Source organism: Malania oleifera, chromosome 2 (genome assembly GCF_029873635.1).
Source record: "Malania oleifera isolate guangnan ecotype guangnan chromosome 2, ASM2987363v1, whole genome shotgun sequence".
Lineage (NCBI taxonomy): Eukaryota > Viridiplantae > Streptophyta > Magnoliopsida > Santalales > Ximeniaceae > Malania > Malania oleifera.
Window position 1 is genome coordinate 9,545,693 of NC_080418.1, and position 19,134 is coordinate 9,564,826.

Sequence of the window (19,134 nt, forward strand, 5' to 3'; positions counted from 1 at the left end):
TAATTATTGCTTCGTGAAAAGTAACAAAAATTTTAAAATCTACTAAATCTTAGTAGACGTCATATTATTTGCCCTTTACAAAACAAAAATTAAAATATAATCAAATTATTTTACATTTAGATGTTCTTAAATATATATATATATATATATATATATATAATGAAAAAAAATTAAAACAGTTATAAAAATTAATTTATTTTTCAAGTTCCCGATGACATTTTAAGGAATATAACAAACAAAGAATTAAGTATACAACATTTTTTCCCAAAAAAGCCCACTGAAATTTCTACTGTATAGTGTCTTTCCAAATTTTATCGAATGTAACTCTCGAATTCTGAAAAGAAAAAAAACGAAAAATGAGAGAGAGAGAGAGAGAGAGAGAGAGAGAGAGAGAGAGAGAGAGAGAGAAATGAATAAACAAGTAGTTATTTATTATTCATTGACATCTTAATCGACAAACACGAACTCAACAGCAGCAGGACTTCTCATACAATTGGCTAGCTTCATTTTCACCCTCCATCGCCATACAAATAACAAACCATACATAACACAAGTTACCGACACAATACACTTAGAAGATAACGACATTAGCGTTTAACTCTCAGCCGGTGATCTGAATGGACTTCACATCTTGCTTCTTCACTTCTTCCTTCGGCACAGTAACAGTCAGAACCCCATTCTCCATCGCCGCCTTCACCGCCTCCACCTTCGCATTTTCTGGCAGTCGGAACCGGCGTTGGAACTTCCCGCGGCTCCTCTCCACCCTGTGCCACCTCTCGTTCTTTTCCTCCTTCTCCTCCGCCCTCTCCCCGCTTATCTTAAGCACTCTGTCGTCTTCCACCTCCACCTTCACCTCTTCCTTCTTCAGCCCCGGGAGGTCCGCCTTGAACACGTGCGACTCCGGCGTCTCCTTCCAGTCGATCTGGGCGTTCGCGAAGGTTGCCGCCGTAGTCTCGCCGGAACCTGAGATGATGGGGTCCCATATGTCAAGGGAGAAAGGGTCGAACGCGCTTCGGCCGCCGAACAGACGGGGGATCAGGGACATCTTGTCTTCGACTTTTTGCCGCAGAGAGGAAAAACAGAGATTAAGCTCAAAATTGAACAATTGATGGTGTTGATTTGAGAATTGATGGCGAAGTCGTTGCTGGGTGCTATATTTATAGGTGCGCGAAGGTGATTGATTATGGTTGGAGGACGGACGGATCTTGATTCTTGAAGTTTCCAGTTCTTAAACCAAGTTTCTACGTTCACCGCCTGGTAGTTTCTACAAACTTCTGGCACTCTCCAATCCATGTGTCAACTTTGAAATATAATTAAAATTAAAATTGAAGCCCGGAACTTCGTCCTGATCGGGTTAGGATAAACGGGTAAAGACCTGTTTTGTCGGGTCTAGTGGAGCCTGGGCTGCGATTGGCAAAAGTGGGCCCAAGCCCTAATCAAGAGCGGCCCAAGATTAGAGTAGTTCTGTTCCGGCCGGCCCATATTCTAACTAATTAGGCAACTACTAAATGTAGCAATGGGCCCATTAAGATATCGCACTGGACCCATGGCCCATAGTCAACTCGTCCAATATTGATTGAGAAGTGACTTTTTTCGTTTAGTTTATAGACTTAGGGGGGTGTTTGGTGCAAATAAAATGTCAAGAGTTGTGTATTTGAATTTAAATTTGATTTTGTGAATCAATTATTAATTTAAATCGATAACAAATTTTAAAATCTAAATTATTTTAACTGGTTAATACCTAATTAGGACCGTAGACGAATCAAGTTCTTACTAGAGCCTCACGGACTCATTTCAATAAGAGCTCATTGAAGTTTGTTTATTATATAAGCAATTCATAAGCTTGATTTTGCAACTCGTTTAATAAACAAGTCGAATCTAAACATGAATGGGTAGGATACACTTCAACATGGGAAATAGTTAGATTATATGTTTACTTTGGACTCCTTTAATAGGCTTGAATTAAAATTATTTATGGGATAATTTGATAAGGTCAAATTAAATACGATAGACTTAAAAGTAAGGGGGGGGTTTTTATGCTTCAGATCCTTGAGCTTAAATTACATAACCTAAATTTAGTGATAAAGTGAATGCTTAAAGCCAATAGACTAATTTGATGGGATAAAAAAACAAAAACTGAAGGAAAATTTGACGAGTTTTCTAATTTAATTTGTAATGGGGTTTGGAGATGACCAAGGAGATTGTCAAGAACTGTACAAGATATGTTCAGCAATATTAACTTTGTTTTTTATTACATAGGAACTCCAGCCACCAACGAGCCCTTCAGATTCCCTGGTGTGGTACCAAACCTACGAATCAGCGTCTTCCGCCTTCAGGTCTTGCTGATCAGGATAAAGTCTAGAATGTGGACACGACTTCTGTGCATCAGTTGGACGTTCGGCCAACTCAACCCCCGGAACACATCTCCATTACCATCCATGGCCTCTACTGGCTCACAGAGAACTCTCACCATCCACAGTCCTCGCTGGCTCACCGAGCGAACTCTCACAATCAACAGTTCTCGTTAGCTCACAGAGTAAACTCTCACCATCCATAGGTACCGCTGACTCCGTGAGTGTATCTACCTGGAATTGAACGCCCGATACTCCTTCTTACTTGTTGATGCCTTTTGTCCATCAATAATTGATGTTTTAAATTTTGTCCATCAATAATTGATGTTTTAAATTGAAGTTTAACAAAACATTAGAATAGTTTTGGCAAAACATATATTTCAGATCGGATCATCCGTGATAAATTAGGCAGATTAACGGGTAATGAAATTGCTATCCATATCTAACTCAATGAAATCGTAAATTTATGGCGGTTTGAATTCAATAATCCATGGCGGATGGCGAATAACACGTCATTCCCATCCCAAGTAATTTTTTTTTTACCATTCGATAAACAATTTGCTTCGTAACATAATAATTGAAGTTATTTTTAAAATTATAATTTGATAAATTATTAAACATTTAACTGCCAATTATAAAATTACATTTATTTATTTTTTATTTTTTTTAATATCATGAATTTAACACGTTTTGATTACAAGAATTGGATATTTAGGCTTGAGTTTAAGTGGGGACGTGGGACAACCCTAGAAGCACATACAATAGTTACTAATTTGAGAGTTGAGAGTGTAGGGTAGGCCTTTGAGCTTATACTGACTAGTTTATGCCTAATAAGCATTGATAGATGAAATTATTTATGGATTTGGACATTAGTTGTTAACATATTTGAATAAAGCCTGAAATTTGTCCATTAGAGATGGATGGACAAATTAGTTGAGAAATTTAATTCAAAATATTTGATGTATTATATTTGGAATTTATTAGAATTAAAAAAAATTATGGAACTTGGAATCTAATTAAGGAAAATTCATATTAAAAATTCACTATTTTTAAGGATGCAAGCAAAAAAATTAAATTTAAGATTCAATTTTAAATGAATTTTAAACATGTTTAATTTTACAAAATTTTCATATTAAAAATAAAGCATCAATGCTCTGGGAGAAGTAGCCGAAAAGCGCGAGGTCGTTGGAAGACCTGGAGAGTCGAGTGCTAAGAGGCAAGGCCACGAGAGGATCGGACGAGGCAAAGGAAGATCTCAATTTGCATTGAAAGCCAAGACGAGCTTGCAAGGGTACGATCCCGATCCGACTCGACCGTAATGCCGGAATGGAGCGACGAGCCGGTCGCCAGAAAGTCCGCAGTTCTCGGCTATTGCGGCAGATTTGAACGCGAGGGGCGAACCGGTGGTGGCGACCATGAGATCTACGATGAACCTCCGAACGGCGATGACCGAAGGAAAAGAAGACGAGGATGAGCTGAAGAGTGTTGCCGGAAACGAAAATAGGAGGATCTGCAGAGGAGAGCGTCAGAGAGGAGCATATCTGAGAGGTGAGCGCTCTGAGAGGCGAGACTGCAAGAAGATCTGCAGAGGAAGACGACAGGACTCTCGGCGGAGGAACCAATAACTCTTCGCAGGGAACAGCGGAAGAACTCTCAAGCTTTCTTGAAACTAAAAGAGAGAGGGGAAAATGCTCTGATACGATGTTAAATAAATAAAATGTATATTTCAGAATTACGATAAGTTGTACAAGTAATAGTATTTATACTAATACATATAATGATCTAACAACTCTAAATTAACAATTCAAGAATACACATATGTTAATAATTGACTTATTAAGAGAATTTTTATATTATTGAAAATTTTCATACCAATCTTGTTCTCTCATCGCACGCACTATATGTTACATGTACGTATCTGCAATGTATGACAGAATTTATGAACGTTGTGTTTTATTAACATGAGACCACCCAAAGTCTCTTTCTAGGTTCATTTAAACAGGTGACCTAATGAGTACCCGATCCAAATCCCGCTAACCCTTTTATTAATTAGATTTGATTTAGATTGACCAATTTATAAATGAGTCATCCGTTCTTAAACACTAATCTATTTTAAACGAAGGATAATGAATTAACCTTTTGGATCGTGACCTGTTTTTACCACCCCTACTATTGGATTGATTACACTGTATGGCCCGTTTATAGAAACTAATAGTGTGGAATTAATCTTTCCTTGACCCCACTAGATGAAGAATATAATTCATGGCCCGTTTTTCAATGCCTTCAAACCCTTGTGGTTTTGAATAATGAGATGATTTTTTAACTTGCATCAACATAAAAAAAACCTTTTGATCTTCCTTAACTAATTGCTAGTTAATCCAATTGTCATTAAAAAAAATCATTCTTAACTTATAATTTTGAACTCGATATTGTTTTAGGCTATGACTTCGAGACATAGACATAAATTTGTGCATATTTAATTAAATTTCGTGTGTGCATATATGTGCATGTGTATATGTATGTGTTATTGCATAAAATTTTATTTAAATTTATATAATGTAAATATTATAGCTAGGGGGTGTGTAATAAGTTGGTTCGGCCAATTCGGCCAATTAACTGAAAAAATTCTATTCATCATAACCGAACCGACTGAACTATCATTCTTACCCGAACCTTACCCGACTGAGCTGAATTTTTCGGTTAATCAAATTTAACGGAATCAAATTATAATTAATTATAGAAAAAAATATGATTGTATGCTTTCAATATTTAATTTATATTTAATCATTAATTATATAATAATTATGGATGTAAGAACTCGAACCGTGATATATGGGTTTAAATAAATAAGAGAGGGACAAATTGGGAATTTCGCAGATTTCATCGACGAAGCCAGGATTCGTCGATGAAGCCCATATAAGTATTGTCGATGAAGTTTAGAAGCTCGTCAACGAGGAGAAGCTGAGAGATTTTGGGAACCAGTGGTATCAGGATTCGTCGACAAATCCATCGTCTCGTCGACAAGCTATCTATATGACCTCGTCGACGAGTACACCATCTCGTCGACGAAGACGCCCGAGTCAAAGTGCTATAAATAGAAGTTCTCTTTACTTTCAAGATAAGAAATCTAAAAATCTTCTCTCTCTCTCTCTCTCTCTCTCTCACTCCTCTCTCTCTCTCTCTCTCTCTCTCTCTCTCTCTCTCTATACTTTCTCTCTCTAAATTTCTTCGTCGTTCGTCGCGAGAATCGTTAATCTAAAGTTACCACAAGGATTGTGGAAGGATTCTCTACAAAACCTATGGATCGAAATCCCATTTCGGAGATTTTCGGGTTTTGACTCAAAATCAAAGTAAGACTCGGTTTTCTTTTTTGATCTGGTAGTTTGGTAGAGGACGGAGTCGTGAGTATCTTCTATACTGTGATTTGTAGGTTTTGGAACTCGATTCACTGTTTAGAAGCCTTAGAATTCGAAAATTTCTATTCGGGGAAAAGGTAAGGGGAATTGTGTTTATATCGGTTATTTTTGAAATCGGACTCGGTGGAACTATGGTTCACGGTCGTGTGTATGTTTTGGCTACTCATTTGAGGGGATCTAACGGGAAGAACTATGGGTTTTTCATGATTATAGTTTTGGAAAAAAGGGGCAACGGGCTGCATCCTTGGTTTTGTTGAAAACCGTGTATATATGATGATTTATACTGTGATATAGGGATGACTATGCTTTGACGTGTTTAAACTGTATGCATTTGGAAAATCAGGATTTTAGATTACCAAATGGATGTGGTTTGTTTGGTTATATGAGCATGCATGTGTGTGTGTTTGGTTGAAATGCTAGTAGGAACACGGTTCCAAATTTGTTCTAGGTACTGAGAGTGTCCGGCTCTATATCCGAGGGCGTGTGTTTATCGCTTGCCATGTAGGCAAAAGTGTCCGGCTCTATATCCGAGGGCGTGAGCCTATACTAACTGATCACCGAAAGGTGTGGATCTACCAATTAGTGCCGGTACGATGCCATGGTAGTCTGGGACTAGCCATATGCCGGTGGCGCCGTGTATTGCGGGTTAGCAATAAGCTAACACCGGATATTGCAGATCGGCTTCGGGCCGAGGGGTGTGATGACACCAGGTAGATCATAGGCGTGTGTATGTGTGTGTTGTGCGTGTATGCACTGTTGTGAAATTAGTACTAGAACTGCATTTAACTGTGTGTATGTTGCATCATGATAACACTCAAATGCCACACACCGATATAACCTGTATTTTTCCTTACTGAAAGGTGTCTCACCCCTATTGTACATACATATTTTACAGGTCCTTCGAGTAACCGGAACTAGCGTCCTTGTATTGGGAGCGTAGTGGCAGTGTACTGCGGGGTAGCGCTTGGTTAAGTGTTAGGACTTGTATTTTGGGGGTTGTCATTTTGAGATATGTTGGGCACCCGTTTGTATGTTATTTGATAGAACCTTGATTATGTCCTTGTATAGACTCTGGTATGGTACTGTATGTATATAGTATGACCTTTTTCCACTGTGTATATTCTGTTATGTTTGGATGTGTATAGGGTGCCTGGGAACCCCATGAGGTCGGACCCTCATCCATTGTCTTGTATCCTTGGGTGTATTGTATGGTACAGGGACTAGTTGGTTTACATTTTCACCCCTGGGTCCCATTTCCGGGTTTGGGGTGTGACAATGGAACCCTAATTATAAATTATATAAATTATATTTAATTATTAATAAATTTTATAATACTGTTGGAAATGGTGTGATCCCAAGAGGGGGGTGAATTGGAAATTTAAAAACTTTTTGGCTAATTTAAATGTTTCGCCGATTCACCACACATCATATCTCATTTAATATTAAACGCGTGTATGTAAAAAGATTAAGCTATTTGATTCATGCATACATGCATATCAAAATAGATGCCTAAACACAATAAATACTCTCTTACAAAATATTTTCCAAATAACAATAAAAAGAGTAGGAGAGTAAAAAATTTGATCACAAAATGATTTTTCAAGTAAAATAGTACGTGAGGGAACTTTGATTAGGAAAAAGATTTGAAAAAAAATAAGTTAATCAAAGTTATTAATCAAAGCAAATAAGGGGGTATTTATAGATTTTACAAAAATTATGACCGTTAGGGACACGCTGGGTATTTTGAAAAAAGATTAATTGAGTTTAATTTAAAATAATCCAGTTTAACCTCGATAAAAATTCGAGCAACCCAAGAGATTCAGTCGACCATTTTCATGGTTCGGTCGACCGAGGTGCTTAGTTCAATCAACCAAAGCATATTTGAACTAAGGAGATGGTCGACCAATCTTGAGGTGATTTCCAAAACTCCGAGGTTTAGTCGACCGAACTTTGGTGTTTGGTCGACCAGGAAATTTTTGTACTAAAGGTTTGGTCGACCAGAGCATTGTAGCTCATTTTAGGTTTGGTCGACCGAAGGGTCAAAATGTTGACCCTAAGGAGGTTTAGTCGACCGAATGGTTTTGTATATTATAGTTCGGTCGACAGAATATGCCAACTTTGGGCATTTCGATCCTATTCCTCTTATGCAATGTCCCTAATTACATGATAATCAGTTCTAAGCCAATAGAGAATTTTTTTCATGCAGAGTTGTGTGTCCTAAAGTTAGTCTAAGGTCTTTTGAGAAATAACCCCAAAAATTTGGCGTCGGTCGACCGAAGGGTGCCCTATGGTCAATAAGACCTATCTGAGCAAACAAGACATATCATATAGATGCATGCATTATTGGAGACTAAAATATAAAAATTAAATGCATATACAAATTAAAATGAACATTTTCGTCTTTTACTCTTCAGTCTTCATGGAATACGTCGGATAATATGATCTTTATGTTTCTCCAAGCTTCCATGTCTTTTACCTCATGTGTGTGCTGAATCATAAACTTGTTTAAAAATATTAAATGCACACATGAGATACTTGTGTTTTGTCAACATTAAAACAGAGATCGGACTCAAAAAGTCAACAAATTCAGTTAAATCGGTTAACTGAAATATAATTTCTCCATAATGAATCGAAAACTAAATAACCAATTTTGTCGAAATATAAAACTGAACCAAATGAATTAAAAATTAACTAAATTGAATCGACTGAATTTGGTCAGCTATTTCGATAAATTCGGTTTTCACCGAATTATATGCACACCTCTAATTATAGCTCCAAATTTATGTTTCAAATGTATTTTCAAAATATTTTCATAGCAATAATGATAACTCTCACAACAAATACCTTTGAAAAAAAAAATACGAATAGACATTCTACGAACCAAACACTAGACTGAGTTAAAATTAAGCACACAATTTTAATTACGTTTCAAAAATTTAGACCCAAATAATTAAGTCTAGTGTTACTTTAATTTGATAGTTTTAGTTTTGTCCTCTATCTAGAATTCATAGTTTATCTCAACTTTGACTAAATTAATTAGTTGGCTAAGTGACCACACATTTTTACCCACCTACTCCATATCATGTTTGTTTCAATGGTTAAGATTTATGAGATTAGGTTGGGTATGATATATAGTTGTGATAGCATCGAAGTCTCACAATCGATCAAGGAGGCTCAATATACATAATCATCAACTTGACCTAAAAACTTAAACTTAATATTGAACACCTTCATGCATATAAACTTCTATTTATTCGCTCAGTATCTAATTTAAGACAAATTTATAAGCGTAATTCTCAAAAGTTATCATGTGTCCATCACAAGTTAGTCCCAAATTTATGTTTGGAATATATTTATTTTAAAATTTTTTACTAGTGATAATGATACTAATTTTTGTAAAAGGCGACCTCTCGAAAAAGCAAACTTTATAAAAACACAAAAATAAAAAAAACTCTTTTAAGGCCTAAATATTTTTTGTTGAATGTAATATGTGCGTCTTTTAAACGACACTAGATGAGCAGTAGAGATTTTCACGTCTCACTTTTTATTTCACCGTGTTTGTTCCCAGCACATTTACGAACATGAAAAGAATTAATAAATAAAAAGAAAAATCAATGGAGGATTTTTCTAACCCATGGGGAGGGCATGTTGGCATCCTTCCACTCCACACATTTATTAGACCAAATTCAGAGTGTTTGGCGTAATCCTCAATCGCTCATATAGCCATTACCAACCAACCACCTCTATTATTTAATAATTTTTTTTTTTAAGAAAAAACACTTCTAGTTCTTGTGAATGACAAAAATCATTTGTCTATTTTTCTCATTAATGACTATTGACGTACAGCCGCGCACACTTGTCCTCTCCTGTCACGTGTTACGCAAGTGCCCATGCCACGTGTCGGCGTACTATAGCATAACATTTTAATAGTGCAGTACGTACTGTTCCTTTCAGTGTACTATACGCCATTAACCCCCGCTGAAGAGAAAGAGATAGTGAGACGAGAGAGAGAGAGAGGGAGAGAGAGATGGCATTCATGGCGAATGATGGGCATGGTCACATGCATGGGATGAATAATACGGCGGCGATGGATCATCCGATGAAGCATCACATGATGATGCACATGACGTTCTTCTGGGGAAAAAACGCCGAGATCCTGTTCTCCGGCTGGCCCGGCTCCCGCGCCGGCATGTACTCCCTTGCCCTAATCTTCGTCTTCGCCCTCGCCTTCCTCGTCGAGTGGCTCTCCCACTGCCGCCTCATCAAGCCCGGGTCCGAAGACGCCGCCTCCGGAATCTTGCAGACTGCGATCCACGCTGTGCGGGTCGCGCTGGCCTACATGGTGATGCTGGCCGTCATGTCCTTCAACGTCGGGGTGTTCTTGGTCGCCGTCGGCGGACACGCCGTCGGGTTCTTGCTGTTCGGGAGTCGGGTTTTCCGGAGGACGCCGGAGCAACCGCATCTCCAGAAACAGGCCGGGTCGGATTTTGGTCCGTTGAGTTGCTGATTTGTGGTCGTAATTTTGTGTGTTAGAAATTTTGTGGGGCCTGTAATCCTCCACATTTTATTTCTTTTGCATTTTTAAATAAAATGTTTGAGACTGCTGATAAAAAGTTTTGTAATGTATTGTTTGTTTGTAACGAAACTATTATGTTAGGGATATGCCTTAAATTTGGAATTATATTAAATTTAAATAAGATATAATAAAAAGTTTGTATTGAAATCTATCCGTCTAAATTTAAAGTTATGGAACATGTACACAATAATTATCATGACTATAAAATGTTATATACAAAAAAATATTCCTCTTCTCAGCTTAGTTCTATTATTTGACTTTGATTTTGACTTTATCAAAAGTAGAGAAAAAAAAGAACTTGGTTATTTTATAATTATTTATTAATAAATACATATATTTTTAAAAAAGAATAGAAAGAAAGAGGAAAGAAAAATGAACGTATTTATCTCTTGTTTCTTTTCATGGTATTTAGACTAAAAAGAAAGAAGAACAGATTATGAAAAAACTTAATCTTTATATTTTTTATCTTCTTTTTGATTGAGGAATTTTTGAATAAATTTCTTCTTTTCCATCTCATTTTTTTAACCTATTATAGCTCCAGTTTGCAATCACTTAAAAAATAGTGTTTATAACACTTATAACTAAAATTTTTTTTTTGCAAAAAAATAGTGTTTGGTTTGTACAACAACAAACACTTACCGTAAAAATTACTTTTTTGAAATCACTTTTTAAAGAATTATTTAATTGATTTTTGAGAAGTAATTTAAGATAACTTTTTAATCCCTTACAAGTTATACTCTTCATAGACGGAATCAATTGTAACGACTTGATTTTCATGTCATTTATTATTATTATTATTATTGTTATATATATATATATATATATCATAAAATTAAGCTACTCTGATACCCTAAATAATATCTATAATGTCATCCTCATCTAAGTGGGGACCATAGAACTTGAACATCCATATTATTTCCTATGCAACGATAAATGTAAAGACATACATCCACACACACACACACACACACACACACACACACACACACATATATATATATATATATATATATATATAATATCAGAGTTTCAGTATTCCCAAAATACATACATACAATGTGAACATTTCCCAAAAATTTTCCATCCGATCTCCTAGAGATCACTCAAAATGCATCTTTCCAACAATACTCACCCTACAAATAGGGCAGTACTGCAGTCCCTTCTACCTCCGAGCTTGATCTGCTCGCTTATCTAGTTCACATAAAAAGTGATAAATTACTAGAATGAGACAATGCTCAGTAAGATTAAGTATGCTATTACTAGTGTGTGGTAGATGAGTTTGTTAACTGTAATATCTAATTAAAAGTATTGTATGTTGTAAACAACTGAATCTGAGAAAACACGCATAAATAAATCACAGTATAACGAACACCTATGTTGCTTAACATAAACTGTTTTTGCAGAATATTCAATTAAAATACTTTTAATATTTATATGTATGACTGTAGTTTTTCTAATTCTACATATAATAATAATATCTGAGAAAACTTCACTGGATGGATAATTGAAAGTTGTGATTGAACCCCTTATGACAGGGTTGTGCGACCTATAGGCGGGACTTAACACTGGTTGGCCGTAGGGGTGATCAAACGGTCGGTTCGGGGAAATTCAGTTAATTAACTGAATTAACCGAAAATTTTGGTTAATCATTTTCATTAAACGAATCGACCGAATAAGGGATGTTAACCGAACCTCGCCCGACCGAATTACTTGTTTGGGTAATTCGGTTAATCGAATTTAATTGAAATTATTAAAAATAGAATATAATTATAATTTTTTACCAATTCTGCAACTCATTGTCGCGCTTTCAGCTCCCTCGATCTCCCTCCGTCCTACAGCGGCTAAAGTCCATCAACTTCTGCAGTTATAGATCCGCAGAACCCACCCCACTCCCCTCTGTCGTCAAATCGACGCCGGAAGTCATCGAATCGGCGTCGGAAGTCATTGAAGCCTCGAAACCAGAGGTCTCCGTAGACAATATCGAGGAGGAAGAAGAAGAACGACAACAAACCATGGACGAGGTTTATGGGATGATACAGGGCCACTGCATCAGTAGGGTGAAGTCTGACACCCGGCTGGAATCTGGTGAATCCCTAGTGAGGCTGCCGCAAAGGCTGAAGAAGTTGGCGAGTGCGAAGTCAGTGTTCGCACATTTCAAGGAAAGCGACGTCGTTGAGAGCCGCCGGATGGCCACCGTGAGGGAGGGTAAGGCTCGAGCAACGGAGCATTATGGGGAGGCAGACAACGGGGTCGACGCTAGGGCCGATGATTTCATCAGCAGGTTAAGGCAATAGTTACGTGGCTTTTCCTTTCAATAATCAACAGCAGCCGGTAGGGGTGTATATTAATTTATGTTTGAGATTTAATTAATTATTATATTGGTTAATCAGTTAACCGAATTTATATTTCCTATTCACCGAACCGAAACCCAATTCACCGAATTTTGGTGAAGCCCAACCGAACCGACCGAATTGATTTTTTTACCCGAACCAAACCGACCAATTTCGGTCGGTTAAATTGGTTAATTCAGGTTTCCTTGAATTATGCTCACCCCTAATTGGCCGACCAAGATAAGTCAACTGAACTCCGATAGTCAAATCGGCCACCTCAATCCTAATTGACAGGTTGCCTGTCCACAACAAAGGCAGGATCGACTGCTGAAAATTCATATATTATCTGAGATATGTGATTGCACTTTGAACTGGAATAGCAACGGTATTGTACTTTGAAAACTGATATGGTCCATCGGGTCTAATACTATAAATATATAACTGATATATCCATATTATTGATTAACCATGATTATATTTAACTGAAATAACCATAACGTTGTAATAAATTGATTTGAATAAACTGAAATATCTGTATGTTATGGTTCTGAATCCATATATCATGGTTAGGGGTGCACAAAAATTACCGAAAAATAAAAAATCAGACCGAAACTAGACTGAAATCATAAACGGTTCAGTTTTTCGATTTTCGGTTTCGGTTTCGATTTACAAAAAATAAAAAAATTCGGTTTCAATGTTGGTTTCAGTTTTTATGTAGAACCGAACCGAAAAAACCGAAAACCGAATAATATAAGATATATATATATATATATATATATATATATAGGGTTTTAACTTTTAAGTTTTAACTTTTTTATTATTTATTTTCACTTTTCACAATTTAACTTTTCAATCAATTCCTTCGGGCTTCGACCCTTCCCAGTTCCCAATTCCCAATTCCCAATTCCCAAATCCCAGTTCCCAAGTTCCCCCTCCCGCCTCCTCCTCTTCCTTCTTCCACAAGTCTCAGTTCCTCTACTCTGCTATTCCTCACAACTCATGAGTCATCTCTCTACACTCTACACTCTGTTCAGCTGTGCGTGCGCAGCGGCTAGTGTGCCTCCCGCCTCCGCCTCCTCCTCCTCCTTCCTCATTTTTCTTCCTCTCTTCTCAGCTCTTTGTGACTTAGTTCCGTCGTGTGTCTGTCGTCACTCCGACCAAGACTCACTTGTCCGGCTCTGCCTCCCTTTCTGCTCTCGTGGTCCCGTCCGGCCGACGGCCGTCCCTAGTCTTCACTTTTAGTTCTTCAGAGTTCAGAGCTGAGAAATAAAGGTTATTTTTTTTTTTAAAAAAAAATCGGTTTAAAACCGAAAAATTGCAACCGAACCACCACATTTTCGGTTTTCAATTGGAGCATATTTTCGGTTAGGTTTCGGTTCCAAAATCCCAAAACCAACAAATTCGGTTTGGTTTTTGGTTTTGGCCAAAACCGAACCGCACCGAACCATGTATAGCCCTAATCATGGTTTACGAAACTGAATTCCATATTTCTGTATAAGTTGTAAAAATCATAAATTTGCATATATCATAATTCTGGCTAATACTGAGTATCGGGCTTTCTATATAAACTGTATAATCATGGTATTGAGAAAATTGAATATTTTAACTGAGAAGAATTACATAAATCTTGATAACATGAAAACTGCATAAATTCTATACTATGCTAATAAATTCTCATGCCACACAATTAATTAAATAATATACATGTACTGAAATCTGTAAAATTATATAATTTTTCTTACTCTGAAAATACTCATAATAATATATCATATTTTACTGGTAAATATTTCTAAATCAGTTGGCATAACATATTTCCCTTATCTGGCTTACTGAGAGTCTCGTTAAAACTCATATCCTACGCCCCCAGCGCCCGAACTTAAATCTTGTAATTCGTGTTTTCCCCAGATTAATTAACTTATTTCCCAAAATAATACCCATATAACCTTCCCTCAACTCCATATACTCCAAATTAATATTTAAAATAATATTTAACACCCTTACCTGGTTCCTGAACTATGCTTGCAGGGTCCTGAAATTACACCTGTGACGCTTACTTGAACCCTGAATTCAATAACCCTAATTCAACCTCAGAATGACCAATATTCTAACATTTCTAAATCTACATTAATTAAATAGTAATTAGCCCCTTAATAATCATTTTATTCTAATTTTAAAGTTATGCTTACGACGATCCCACGAGAAATCCGTTCTACTAGACTTGTAGAGAATCATCCCTAAATTCTTATGGTGGTATCCGATCGTTAATTAAGTTTAAGATTTATGTGAAATTGAGGTAAGAGTAAGAATTTAGTTTACCCTAGGAGATATGTCTACGCCGCTTCTATGACAAATCCGCTCTAGTAGAAATGTCGGTGGCGAAAAATAAAGTCCAGCGGCATTTCCTGATTTTCGATCGGCACTCGTTAGGCTGGAAAAATCAAAGAAAAAGAGAGAAAGAGACGAAGACGAGCATGAGAGGCCAGGGAGGGCTGCTTGCAGGATCTCTTTCTGAATGAATTTTAGATGTTTCCTAAAGCTATATATAATAATAATAATAATAATAATAATAATAATAATATTGAATTAATAATAATAATAATATATTTAATTAATAAAAATAAAAAAATTAATTATTAATTATTATTTTTTTCTTTTTAAATTAAATTTTATTAATTAATTAATTTATTTTGAAATCACTCCACTAATCTTATATAACCATTTTTGGGGTTATTACATCAATTATATAAATATAAGAAAATTTAAAGATTTTTTTATAATTTTAAAAATATATCATATGACAATCATATATTGTTTCTTTATATATTTTATAATATTAATTATTAATGAAATATAATTCAATGTTGGAATGAAAAAGAAAAAATATTTATTAATTTAAATTAATATTAAAAATTAAAAATACTAATTTAATTAATAATATTATTATAATATAAATTAATATAATAATCATATGTTATAAATATAAATTAATAACAAGATTATTGTTAATCAAAGAATAATATCATACTATTTTTACTTAATAAAAATATTCAAATATTAATTAAAAATAACAATTAACATAATTATTAATTAAATTTTTAAGTAAATATTAATCATACATTAATTTTATTGTCCATTGTACCCATTAATTATTAATAAAATATAATTAAATTCTAGAACGAATAAAAAGAATCATCTGTAAATTTAAATTAACATTAAATAAACTAAAAATTTTAATTTAGTTATTTATACTATTTTTAACATAAATTAATGTGATAATCATATGTTATAAATATACATTAACAACAAGATTATTATTAGCTAATACATAATATTATGTTAATTTATTTAATAGAAAGTATTCAAATTTTAATTATAAAATTATTAATATATTTTTGAAAAATATATTTTAAAAATACATTTTAGTTATTATAATTCAATTTTTTGATTGAATAAGAACTAAAATTTTATATTTAATTAATAATTCTATTTTTTTTATCGTAATTTAATGTGATGTTAATGTGTTATAAATGTGTGTTAACAACAACATTATCATTAATCAAAAATTAGAATCTTACATTATTTTTAGTAGTGAACATTATAATTTATTAAACTAATTATTAATAAAAATTTTAATTAAAATATTAATATTTTTAATTTAAAATATATTTAAAAATAATCATAGAATACCCTATAATAAAAATAAGTATCAAAATACCATTTATTTTTTATATACCCTAAATATATCAAGGTCAAAGGAGTCCATCTGCCATAAAGGAGCATTAAAACATAGCAACGATAAAGGCCATCGTCACTCAAAGACAGTTGCTTAGACAGAGCAATTGACATTGACTCCATAAAGATCAGAACGATTCACGCACGCACCATAATTCGCCAATAAATGGCATTACATCCTTGGGTCAACTCCCGCCACTATAAACGAGGACTCGAAGAAGAGGTTAAGGTATCTCATTCTTAACTCATCTTTACTGTTGCTTGTTACCTCTCTAAAGCAATCCCTTACTTTGGCATCAGAGTGATTCCCCGGAGTACACCCCGGTTCCTTCAAGTCTTGCTTCTTTTTCTATCCTTTTCAAGAGATCGAAATCATAAAGTCCACCGAAAGTTCTTCAACTTTTCATCCCCGCAATAATTTTAAATACAATCAAGTATCCAAATACCACTTATAACTTTCATCACTTTTCCAATCCAATACTTATTATCAATACTTATTAAACTCAACACTTTTTTCTAAAAAACACTTTCACACAAATGATTTCTAAATATTTTTTCTACTAAAGCTTTAGTTCTATTTACTCTTATCATCTTTATTGAATGTAAACTTTGAAATTTTATTATTCTTACCTCACTAAAGCAAGTACATATGAAAAAAGTAGATGACTTTATAGCATTTAAAGTTGGAGAGAATAAATTCAATGAAGGTAAATTAAGGTGATATTATTACCCTATTCCTACATATGTTTGGTTCGATATTTTATGTATATGCTAGGAAAAATGTGTCATGTTGTTCTCTTTTTTAAATAATATACATTTCTTACTTTCCTCATGGTAAAAAAAAAAAAAAAATCAAATAAAGTTATAAGAGTACTCTACACATTTTCTCTCTCCTCTATTTCTTCTAATTCCTCCTAATATTTGATATATTATAATGGAATAAATTGAGGGTGGAAGGAAATGAAGAATTATACGAAAAATTTATGAAATTATAAAGACCATTCTATTTTATTTTATTCAATTTTTTTGTGTACCAAACAAATCATGGTGGTGCATTAGATAATTTTTTCTTTTATTTTCTTTTCTCAAGCAAAATCCTTAATCCAAACTAATCGTTTAATTAAGTTCCAAATATGGCAAAAGAGATGCATGACTATATATATATATATACACACATACATACACTGGCATGAGACGTGCATTGCACTTGGAGTAGCATTTTAATATACATTATATAAATTTGATAAATTTTATCATTTTTTAAACCAAAAATCAAGTTATTTGTAAGTTGAATTTTAGTGGATTTTATCCTTCATTTAGGAGTTTGGATTTGAATTTGTATGAATTTGGACAAAATATAACATAAAATTATATTAAGTTATTTAAATTCATAAAAAATTAAAATCCAAGAATCAAAAATCATGTCCCAAACAGGACTACTTAATGGTTTTTAAGTTACATTTACTAATGAGAACCTGTAAATAAATCAATTATGAACACTAATACATTTAAATCTATTCTTCATAAACAAACTCGGGATTTGCGATCCCAAGTAAGATTCGTTCAGGATCATGGGATCCTTTTCGATTAAATAGGAAAAGTTGTTGTCGCTATTGTCATAGGATTACATGTGTTTTGCCATGGATAATTCAAAGTATTAAAAAATCATTCAAACAATATTTTTTCCATTTTTCAACTTTCAAATAGTAGAAAATTATTTTTGGAGTTTTCAATAATGAGATCCAAAATTTTAAAATTAATTCCTATTTAATTACAATTACATATTTAAAAGCAAAATATATATCTTTCTAGGCTCCACTTTTTTTTAGTAATTTTGTATTAAAAAAAAAAGTTAACATCAAATAATCTAATAATTAGAAATGGACATTTATTACAAGAAGAGCCTCATTTTTTTTAATTTTAAGATTTTCAAATTTTTTGGAAACAAATAAATTTTTCTATAATAAATATTAAGATAATGTAATTTATTTATTTATTTGTGCATAAAATTAGATATTATTTAGTATATTTTATATTATAAATTTTTAATATTTTTTAAATAATTCAAACTATTTATTTTTACTCTTAATATTTATATCATTAAAATTCGGCATACTTAATGGTCAAAGAATAAAAATTTATATATAGCATTTAAAAAGATAGTAACTGTCTAGTGATTAAAAGCTTGAAAGGCAATTGATAATAATTGTCTAGTCATTAGTGCCCCAGCTAAGCCCACGAAACAGAGAAGTCATGCGTCGTTGATGCGCCTTTTCTTGATTACAATGGCCCACAGCCTGACTTTGGGCCTCAATCAGCCCTACCTTAAAGTCTCAAACCATGGGCTAGATTAAGGTGAATGGGCCATTGAGCCCCTAAAAGGAGTGGGTCTGCCATGTGTTGACCCAAATTCAACGTGTCGATAGGAATGCAACTTTTGGGTCAAACAAGTTGTTAATGGGCTTTTCAGAGGCTAATGATACTGGATTGGACTCGGCCCACTACAAGACAAAGGACCCAAATTCCAGGAATTTCATGGACTTGATCACCATCAATTTTGATAGCTTGGCCTTTAACCATGTTAAACGAACAAATTTATTTATTTTTTAAAAGAGATGGGTGCAGGACTTCCTAGAAGGTCATCCATCCTAGTACTACTCTCGCCCAAGCACGCTTAATTACAGAGTTCTGATAGGGTCCAATGCATTAGTGCTGGTATGATCGCACCC

General features: G+C 34.2%; 3 protein-coding genes and 1 pseudogene across 3 annotated transcripts; 2 read left to right on the plus strand and 2 right to left on the minus strand.

The window, feature by feature from the left end:
- Positions 1-410: 410 nt before the first annotated feature.
- Positions 411-1,304, minus strand: LOC131148946 (17.6 kDa class I heat shock protein-like). Its single transcript, XM_058098925.1, has one exon. It carries the CDS (start codon positions 1,043-1,045, stop codon positions 602-604), a length of 444 nt encoding a protein of 147 aa, XP_057954908.1. The 5' UTR covers positions 1,046-1,304; the 3' UTR covers positions 411-601.
- An 8,299-nt stretch (positions 1,305-9,603) lies between these two features.
- LOC131147579 (copper transporter 6-like) lies at positions 9,604-10,492 on the plus strand. The gene has a single exon (XM_058097070.1). The coding sequence runs from the start codon at positions 9,795-9,797 to the stop codon at positions 10,272-10,274; it is 480 nt and encodes a 159-aa protein (XP_057953053.1). The 5' UTR covers positions 9,604-9,794; the 3' UTR covers positions 10,275-10,492.
- A 1,530-nt stretch (positions 10,493-12,022) lies between these two features.
- On the plus strand, positions 12,023-12,637 carry LOC131148036 (uncharacterized). The gene is made up of 2 exons (XM_058097781.1): positions 12,023-12,061; positions 12,155-12,637. Exons 1-2 carry the CDS (start codon positions 12,023-12,025, stop codon positions 12,635-12,637), a joined length of 522 nt encoding a protein of 173 aa, XP_057953764.1.
- Positions 12,638-19,017: 6,380 nt separating this feature from the next.
- On the minus strand, positions 19,018-19,134 carry LOC131149960 (5S ribosomal RNA; annotated as a pseudogene).

Bases quoted from the DNA above. Each gene is read 5' to 3' on its own strand.
- LOC131148946 (XM_058098925.1), bottom strand. From the start codon at position 1,045: ATGTCCCTGATCCCCCGTCTGTTCGGCGGCCGAAGCGCGTTCGACCCT.
- LOC131147579 (XM_058097070.1), top strand. From the start codon at position 9,795: ATGGCATTCATGGCGAATGATGGGCATGGTCACATGCATGGGATGAAT.
- LOC131148036 (XM_058097781.1), top strand. From the start codon at position 12,023: ATGTTAACCGAACCTCGCCCGACCGAATTACTTGTTTGG. The intron at 12,062-12,154 runs GTAATTCGGTTA...TCGCGCTTTCAG, and splicing joins CGACCGAATTACTTGTTTGG to CTCCCTCGATCTCCCTCCGT.